Source organism: Bison bison, unplaced genomic scaffold (genome assembly GCF_000754665.1).
Source record: "Bison bison bison isolate TAMUID 2011002044 unplaced genomic scaffold, Bison_UMD1.0 scf7180017864236, whole genome shotgun sequence".
NCBI classification, from domain to species: domain Eukaryota; kingdom Metazoa; phylum Chordata; class Mammalia; order Artiodactyla; family Bovidae; genus Bison; species Bison bison.
The window spans coordinates 3,160,267-3,169,881 of NW_011494808.1; the positions used below are offsets into that span (position 1 = coordinate 3,160,267).

The 9,615-nt window shown below is 42.1% G+C and overlaps 1 protein-coding gene across 1 annotated transcript in view; it reads right to left on the reverse strand.

The window, feature by feature from the left end:
• Positions 1-2,205: 2,205 nt before the first annotated feature.
• Positions 2,206-9,615, reverse strand: part of THAP1 (THAP domain containing, apoptosis associated protein 1) — an 8,127-nt gene continuing 717 nt past the window's right edge. Inside the window, exons 2-3 of the mRNA XM_010846390.1 lie at positions 5,732-5,927; positions 2,206-4,956 (exon numbers count right to left, since the gene is read on the reverse strand). Coding sequence (XP_010844692.1) covers positions 4,582-4,956; positions 5,732-5,927 — 571 coding nt within the window. The 3' untranslated portion in view covers positions 2,206-4,581. The remainder of the gene's footprint in view (positions 4,957-5,731; positions 5,928-9,615) is intronic.

Here is a 9,615-nt window from a genome sequence, read left to right on the forward strand (position 1 = left end):
ACAGTCAGGTGGGGTGACAGATTTTAACAGATCTTTAACAATTTCCTTATCTGTTCAATGATCTGCCTTTATTGGTGGCATTCTCAGAAATCAGCTCCAATTGTTGGCGGATTGCTTTGTTTTTGATGATGTTTTTGAATTTTTCTGTGGTTGGATCCAGTTAAACTTGGGCTCCTTTGCAGAGCTGCAGAGAAGGCAATGGCACCCCGCTCCAGTACTCTTGCCTGGAAAATCCCATGGACGGAGGAGCCTGGTAGGCTGCAGTCCATGGGGTCGCTGAGGGTCGGTCACGACTGAGCAACTTCCCTTTCACTTTTCACTTTCATGCATTGGAGAAGGAAATGGCAACCCACTCCAGTGTTCTTGCTGGAGAATACCAGGGATGGGGGAGTCTGGTGGGCTGCCGTCTATGGGGTCAGACAGAGTCGGACATGACTGAAGAGACTTAGCAGCGCAGCAGCAGAGCTGCAGAGGCAGTGCGTGAGGCTAGTCTTTGAGTTTGTTACGATGCCAGGAGGGCTCTTCCTACCTGGCACTTTGCCTGGCTCTCACTGGTACAACTTGGCTCACTGCCCTTTTGGTGCTACCAGCCTCCTAACTGCTAACCAGCAGGTTCTCCGTTCTTGAGAGCACCCTGAGGCTTGGACTCCCCCTACTCCACTCCTCCAAATAAAATAGTTTCCTTTGGGGAAAGCTTCAGAGTGCTCTGTTCTTACAGCCTGCCACATCAGTGGGGGAAAAAACACCTGAATCGCTGTTCTGGAGCTGGCAAGTGGCCCCATGTCCTGCTTCTCTAGGACTGATATGCCTGTGTTAGTAGAGCTCAGTTTGACTTGCGCATCCTGGCATGGAAACTTCGCCCTTCGGAAGGGCATCAGGGTCCCGGGATTCTTGGCCTGCTACACCTGGGGACCGGGGGTGGAGCCTCCATCCTGTAAATGGGAGCTGGGTGGAGGAGGGGAGTCCTGATCTTTTGGCTGTACTTACCTGGAGTTTATTTAGCCTTTGATACACTTGGGGGTCCTAAGAAATACTGGCAGCCTCCCCTCCTGGGAGAGACATACCGTAGGCCACAATTGGGAACAGGTTGCAGAGGAGACACAAATACCACAGTCTTGACTTTCTTGTGAGATTCAACGTTCCTGAAGGTTGATGTGCTGTACGCCCTTAGGACAACACGCAGACGTTAAATGGTTGTTTTTCTCCACTTATGGGAGGTCAGAGCTCCTTACGGAGTCATTCTAAAAATCATTTCCTACTTACCGTTAATACTGTAGCCTCTCTCACCAAAAATAGTTTAAAAAATCAAAGTTTATTCCTATCCCTTATGACGTTAAAAAAATGAAATTATGATCATCTTAAAACTCAAACTGCTATGAATTTGGTAACGAATAAAAATTTTGAAGATTCTGAGAGTTAAAAAAATATATTTTTCAGGAGAAAACTGAGTAAAACAAAGCCACATCCAAGGTAAAAATAATATATCAAGACATGGAATTGAAAGAGAATATTATTACTTCAAGCAAATTATTGTTATTTTAAGGACAAACTTACATTTCTTTCTTTTGCTTGTGTGCAAATCACTGTTTGCTTTGATATTTTTTTCTTTCACATCAAGGACTGTATTGATATTTTAATACACAATCACAGAAAAAATAATGTCCAGAAACATTGGTTACCATATCAAGAGCAATACTCTTCATTCAGTGGTATCAGATTCACATGGTCCCCAATACCAGAAGAGTAATAACCAAACAGGCAAAACTGTTCTTTCTCCTTTAAATGCTATTCATGGTTGGCCTTTTAAGAGTGTGGAACACAACTGCAAGTTTTCCTTCTATAGATCAAGTGGACTTTTATATATTAAGGGTCACGACTGACTTTATAAAAGTCATAGGTTTGGGGTGTGTGTGTGTACACGATTTTTTAAATAACTAAAGATGATCAGAAAATAGGACTTCGATCTTTAAAACAAAAACAACAACAAAATCCATGTCAAGTGGAACTTTCATCTGCCTTCACCATTATGGCTATACCTTCTAAGAAAGGGATTACACAAATTACAGTTAAAAGAGAAAATCTCATGTATTTAGGTTTCCAAGTAAAAAGTTTTGCTAGTTAACTTTAGACACCACTGTTTCTTAACTGCAATGACAGAAATATTTTTAGCACACGTAGCAGGCACACAATAAACATTTATTTTACAAAATTTTAAAACTTCTTTAATTTGGAATTTGATAGTTCAAACTATGCAGCAGTTCAAAGTGAAGTTTATAGTTGTGTTATAAACAAGTATTTTTAAAAGTGGCAACAAATGCTACTCTATTCCAGAAACTCATTTCAGAGAATCTAAACAGCACTGCTTACACATCCACGGTATACAGAGAACAGATGTCCAGTTGTCAGGGATATTTCACAAGGGGATTCTGCAGGGTTTGGAGGTGACGCAAGTGTTCAGTCATTTCTAGCTCCCTTCTAATTCTAAAATTCTACAGTTTTCCTAGCAGTTCTAATCAGGAAAAAGTTATTTCTTCTATTATTGCCAGACTATATCATTCATAGATGGAAACTTCAGGATGTTACTATCTGTGCTTAAAATAAACGTCATCTTTCATACTATGATGAAACTCACAGGGGTCTTCTCCCCATTTGTTCCAGATGGAGACCTTGCCCTGTTGTTTCTGACCACGTTTCACTGTGACTGAACAGGACCTATTTTAGCCTGAATGTTCTCTTTCTCTTGGCAATGTCATAAACACTACAACAGACAAAATGAATTTTTAAAACATTTCAACAAACGTTACATTTCAAATTCAGAAATCAGCACCTGTACTTCAAATTCTGTGTTAAACATAGTAAGTGATCTAAATGCAAATAATTGGTACACATGCTGTTGCTCAGTTCTCTCCAATTAGGGATGTCTGTCCCACGAAAAAAAGTAGCTTCAGGTTAATTCATAATGCTAAGATGCTAACTGATTATGACGGTCACTTATACAATTAATGTTGGATTCCTGGTTCTGATGACATGGGGACACACACACACACACACACACAGATTTCTTTTATGTCCATGACAATTTAGTTTTCACATATATATTGTGTAAAATATTTACCCACATATCCTCCAGGAATTGCTAGAGAGATGAAATGTAAAAACAAACTACTTAAGAGATTTTGTAGCTTCCAAAAACAGTGATGAGACCCATGAATAACTAGAAAAAGTCCTCTGATTCCTCAGAGTTAGTTCTGAGTGTTATCAGATGATAAAATTTCAAGTAGTCATAATTTTCTACTTTTGAACCAAAGCACTGGCAAGACGGCAGTGAACTACACTGAGAATCAGGTCTACAAAAGACACTCCTGGACTGACGACTGCCAATCTTTAATACTGCCTTCAAAGGCCTGTGCAGCACTTTGAAATACAAAATAATTATAGTTGGAGCAGTTATTCTAAATTTAAGCAGGTAATTCCTATGGCAGTGCTTGTTTACTCAGAACTGTTTTCATTTCAAACCTATGTAAAATTTCTCACAAAGTTAGAGCACAACTCACAGTATGAACAGAAACCGCAGCATTTGAGTCTCAATTTTGAGTAAAATAAGCATTATCTATTAGGATGCCTCTGAATACAAATGACTCATTTAGGTAAATAGGATGTGACTTCTCGCTTGTGGTAAAAGTGAAGAAATTTTCTTTTGTGTGACGTCTTGACAATCAATTCGTCAAGAGCAAGATTCCCACCTGATGCAACGAGTCACACTCTACCCACACGACACAGCTGGCAGAGACCTGGGTGCACACACACCCACAGTGGGGACAGGACGCCCCTGACCTCAGAGCAGCGAGAGAAAAGGCGAGCCTGGGGTCAGCCCTAGTGGCTGCTGCTCATCTCACTGGTAACAATGCGCAGTCTGCTTACTGGAGAGTGTGTCTTCCACTGGAGACACCCTTCTAATTCTATAATGCTGGGTGGGGGTGAGAAAGGAAGGGCCCCACTCTCTAAAAAAATTCCTTCTCTAACATCATTTAACCATTATGATTAAGTATGGAATGACACAACTCACCAAGTTAGCTCTGATAAGGGATTAAGATAAATGAATCTGTCGACTTTACAAATAAGAATGTGTAAATATATATACTCTTGAGACATCATGTCCTATGCTTCTGATTTAAAACGTGACTAAGTTCTTTCAATAAACTGCACTAAATTTTTTTAACTTGAAACTTAAATCATCCTTACTGCACTGTTCTCATTCTCTTTACTTTTTATTTTCATATCATGTCTATAAATACTTGAATTAAAAAACAAAAATCCCCAATCTTGAAACAAACTTACACTGAAGCTCTGAGGTTAGTTTATCACTTTTAAAATATTTTGCTAAAATGTAAAAACCCTGAAATTACAAACAAAAAATTTACAGTTTTACAGTATATATCTAATTTATTCTTTTAAAAAAATATTCTGAATTGCTTTTGTACAAGTTATCAAGTGTAATCTCTTTTCAAATGACACTCCTCTCTAGGGTAGAAGAGGGTAGGTGGTATTGCCCCATGAAAAACCAATACCAATCTCACGTTTTCACGCTGGGACTTCGACTATCTCGAAGTAGTCATTGGGGAGAATCACGTAGCCCCTCTCGGAGGCGCCGTCCTTCTCCTTCTGGAAGTGCACCACCTCCTTCAGCTTCTCCAGCTGCCGCTCCTGCCGGCGGCACCGCTGCTGCGCGGTCTTGAGCTTCTTCCGGAGCTTCTCCACTTGCTGCTCCAGCTGGTGGATCCTCTTGCGCTGGTGCATGGTGTCCTCCACGGTGTAGTTGTGGTCGCAGAACACGGAGAGGTTGTCGGGGGTCTGGAGAGGAGGCATGAGCAGCCCGATCGCAGCATCGACCTGGGAAATGGGGGGCGTTAAAGGAGGCGGCGGGGGCTGTTCCTGTGGCTCCAGGAGATCTTCCTTCTGGAACAAAGACGCAGAGCGTGTTTGAGCTTCATTATTAAAAGTAACAGATTAAAAGAACAGACTAAATTCCGCACCTGTGCAATGTAAGAATATTAGACTTAGCTCTGCCTCCTTGGCATAGAAACAGTCTAAAATGAAAAGAATAGTTTTAATTTTCCTTTTTTACCTGAAGTAGAAATGGGACGCAAAAAAAGACAAAACGATTAATCGGATCTAATTAAACACTAGCACTGAAAACTGAGGGGGAAAATACTCTGAAAGTTAACTATCGATAAAGAAAAATCAAAACTTATCAACATATAAGCAGGAACATGGGGCTTTCCAGGTGGCGCTAGTGGTAAAGAACCTGCTTGCCTAGGCAGGAGACATAAGAGACATGGGTTCGATCCCTGGGTCAGGAAGATCCCCTGGAGAAGGAAATGGCAACCCACTCCAGTACTCAGCTGCAGAATCCCATGGACAGAGGAGCCCGGTGGGCTGCACAAACACACAAGCAGGAATACAGACTGATCCTAAAGTAAGTTAAAAGCCAGGCTGAGTGTGAGAATATTTAACTTTACTAAACACTCTGTATTTTGCAAAGTATTTTGCTGTGAACAGGGGTCATTTACAAGGGATTGGTTCCAGGTAACAGTTATATTCTTTTTTTTTTCTCCCCTCCCCACCCAGGTAACATTTATATTCTTAACACTGCTGTGGCTTTTCCAGGTTTTCTGCGGAACACATTAACTTTACGCAAAGAGGCCCGCCCAGTACTTCGCCCGCCCCTCACCTTGTCGTGCGGCTCGGTGCACAGAAATATCGTGGGGACGGCGTCCTCTTTCAGCAGCTTGTTGTTGCACTCCCGCTTAAAGCAGTCCGGGGTGAAGTGCTCCGAGCAGATGCTGCTGTACTTGGTGGGCTTAAAGTTTTTCCTTCTGACAGCTGCCTCCCATTTCTTACAAAGACTGGGTCGAGTAAGAGGAAACCTAAGAAGATGAAACGATTCCGTTTTCTAGCCTAACTCAGAAACAAAAAGGCACACCCAGGCGTTCCTGCTTAGAAAAGAATTAGCTTACAACCATCGGTGCTCACACGCCACGGGAGTTTGATTAACGCACCTGCTCCCACTAATCCTGTTTTGACAGTTTTTCAGGTGTACCCTTATCACCCTAGTTGTTACAGACGTACTTGTTTGGACACAGAGAACAGGATTGTGGTTGCCAAGGGGGAGGGGAGTGGGGAAGAGCAGGACTGAGAGTTTGGGGTTACATATCGAGAAGGGATAAACAACAGGGTCCTACCGTGTAGCACAGCAAATCGTAGTCAAAATCCTGAGATAAACCCAAATGGAAAAGAACATGGAAAAAAAATGCAGACCTATGTATAACTGAATCACTTTGGTGTACGGCAGAAACCAATGAAACGCTGCAAATCAACTATACCTAGATAAAGTAAACTTTTAAAAAACAGACTTGTTTTAAAATCCTGTAACTAAAGTGAGCATCACTAGTGTGAAAAATAAGTCACCCTTCCTAGCATGGTATTCTTTTTTTTAAAGCAGCATTTCTTATAGGAATCTTATTGATCACAAAGCAGTTATAAGAATGTGAGATATATTGATGTATACAATCTAAATAGGTCAGGCTCATTAGGATTTACATTATGCAAAAACATACTTATTAAAAGGCAGCCACGTGGACAGACGCACGCAGCTGGCAGAGCAGATGATAGGAGGGTAGGTTCAAGGGCCCATGTGATGTTTTTCCTTCCTTTGCAGTAAATAACCTTCACAAACAGACACGTCTAATATACAAGGGTAAACCATATAGCTCCACCATCCAGCTATCTGTTTTTAATGCTTAATTTTTTATATTGAAGACACTAAAATTTTGGGTAAAATACACGTTATAGAGTGAATTTGTATTATTATTCTTTTTTTTACCAGTGGTCCTCTGTGTACTGTAAAACAAAACTGCACATTTATAATTATGTACTGAGACAAAGACGCTTTTTGTTTTCTTGAGCATCATCTTGACAAATATGAATCAAATTATAGTCAAATCATAATGATAAGGGAAAAAAGTATTCATTTTAATTTACCTCTTAATCGACTGAAATACATCCATTAGGCCCAGATAAAGAGAGATACGAAGCTTTCAAACTTATTTTGATTTTATTTTTTCAGGTAAAAGGTTCAGTGAGTTGGGGGTATTGAAAAAAAGCCAAAAAAGTGTGTTTCGACTCTGTCCCACAGCTTCTCTTCCAAGTAAGATAGGCTCGAGCCTGACTCTGCTGTGGTCGTGGAGCCCTAATCTACCTTCAGGGTAGTCCCTTCTCTTTGCCCAGAACATCTGTTCCCACTACCATGTAGAAGCTGAGAAAGAAAGACTCCTAGAATGTTCTTGCTGGAAGTGCCTCTAGAAGTAGACACAGCAGCAACCACTGGGAAACTCAACATCCAGGGCCTCCTGACCAAGGATTACAATGCCGCTTATTTCTGAGGTCAAGATCCTTCCTGAAACTGTTCTTTTAGATAAGGGATGAGATGCAGATTAGCCCTTCTTTCGGTCAAATCAATTATTTAACCCCGAGCAGAAACTCAGTATTCTGAAACATGTGAATGTCATCCCTAATCAGTGCCAATGAAGGGTTTTCCTTATGTCTGGATTCCCTCAGCCACATCATTAGAAATGGGGAGGGGGGAGCTGAAAGTCTGTGATCGCGTCACCATCTCCAGACCTATTCCTTCACTTTGGAAGTGCTGGAGGTCCACCCATTAGCTTTCAGAAATTCTAATAAATCAAGAGGCAACATTAGGAAGTGTTAAGTGTTCTATCTGTTTCTTGGAAGGGGAAAAAACATCAACATTCTCGAGACCTCTCTATACCCTACACACTCTGATTTTTGTTTTCATAGCAAACGTATAAAAATGCACCCACATTGCCTATTAAACATGGAAGGTCCTCACTCCCCCAAAATTTAAGATTTTGCTTTAGTAATTATTTACCTATAAATGTGTGGATGTGTGGATCACAACAAACTGTGGAAAATTTTCAAAGAGATGGGAATACCAGACCACCAGACTTTCCTGCCGCCAGAGAAACCTGTATGCAGGTCAAGAAGCAACAGTTAGAGCTGGACATGGAACAGCTGACTAGTTCAAAACTGGAAAAGGACTTACATTGTCACCCTGCTTATTTGACTTATACACAGAATACATCATGCAAAATGTCAGGCTGGATGAATCACAAGCTGCGATCAAGACTGCCGGGAGCAATACCAACCTCAGATAATGCAGGTAATACCACCCTAATGGCAGAAAGTGAAGAGAAACTAAACAGCCTCTTGAGGAAGGTGAAAGAGAAGAGTGAAAAAGCTGATTTAAAACAGCATTCAAAAACTGAGATCATGGCATCTGGTCCCATCATTGCATGGCAAATAGATGGAAAAAAAAAAAAAAAGGAAATCATGGCAGATTTTATTTTCCTGGGCTCCAAAATCACTGTAGATGGTGACTGCAGCCATGAAATTAAAAGGTGCAAAAAAATAGACGCTTGCTCCCTGGAAGAAAAGCAATGACAAAACCTAGACAGTATATAAAAAAGCAGAGACATCCCTTTGCCGACAAAGGTCCATCTAGTCAAATCTATGGTTTTTCTAACAGTCATGTGTGGATGTGAGAGTTGGACCATAAAGAAGGATGAGCGCTGAAGAATTGATGCTTTTGAACTGTGGTGTTGGAGAAGACTCTTTAGAGTCCCTTGGACTAGGAGGAGATCAAACCGGTCAATCGTAAAGGAAATCAACCCTCAATATTCATTGGACGATGCTGAAGCTGAAGCTCCAATACTTTGGTCACATGATGTGAAGAGCTGACTCACTGGAAAAGATCTTGATACTGGGAAAGACTGCGGGCAATAGGAGAAAGGGGTGACAGCGGATAAGATGGTTGACTGGCATCACCCACTTGAAGGACATCAGTTTGAGAAAACTCCGGAAGGCAGTGAAGGACAGGGAAGCCTGGCGCGCTACGGTCCACGGGGTCGCAAAGAGTGGGACACTACTTAGCAACTTAACAACCACCTACAAACAATCTGTATAATCTACCACCGATTCTCCGTTAGCTATCATCCATTTACAGTAGGAAATTTTTGCAAGACACTTTAAACGTAATAGAACTTGTAAATATTGAATTTGGCCGATTGAAAATGGCATCGTGCGGACATCAGATCATCATTATCATTCGGTTGTGCGGCCCTTTTCAGAGAGGCTTTTTTCTTCTAGGACTCTGGCCGCAGCAGCGTCCGGGAGAAGCAGCCCCGAGGGCGGGGGCGCGCTAACCCTGACCCTGAGGACCCCCCTCACCACGCAAGACGCACTGTCACTGCCCGGGCTACACTGCGCATCTTGGCAGTCCCTAAGGCTTTCTCCGGAGTTCAGCCGTCCTTAACAGTGGGGTCCCAAAAGCTGAGTCCAAGACATGCTCCCTGACACCGCAAGGTGAGTCCTCACCTCACCGATGCCTGACCAGCAGGGTGGGAAAGGCGGGACTCTGCTTCCGCTTCAACTTCCCTTCTAAGAGTTATTACCACCTACCCTCTTCACCGCCCGGGTGTGGCACCCTCACAACCAGCGGGGGCACCATACAGCGCCCGCGAGCTTCGAACCCGCCAC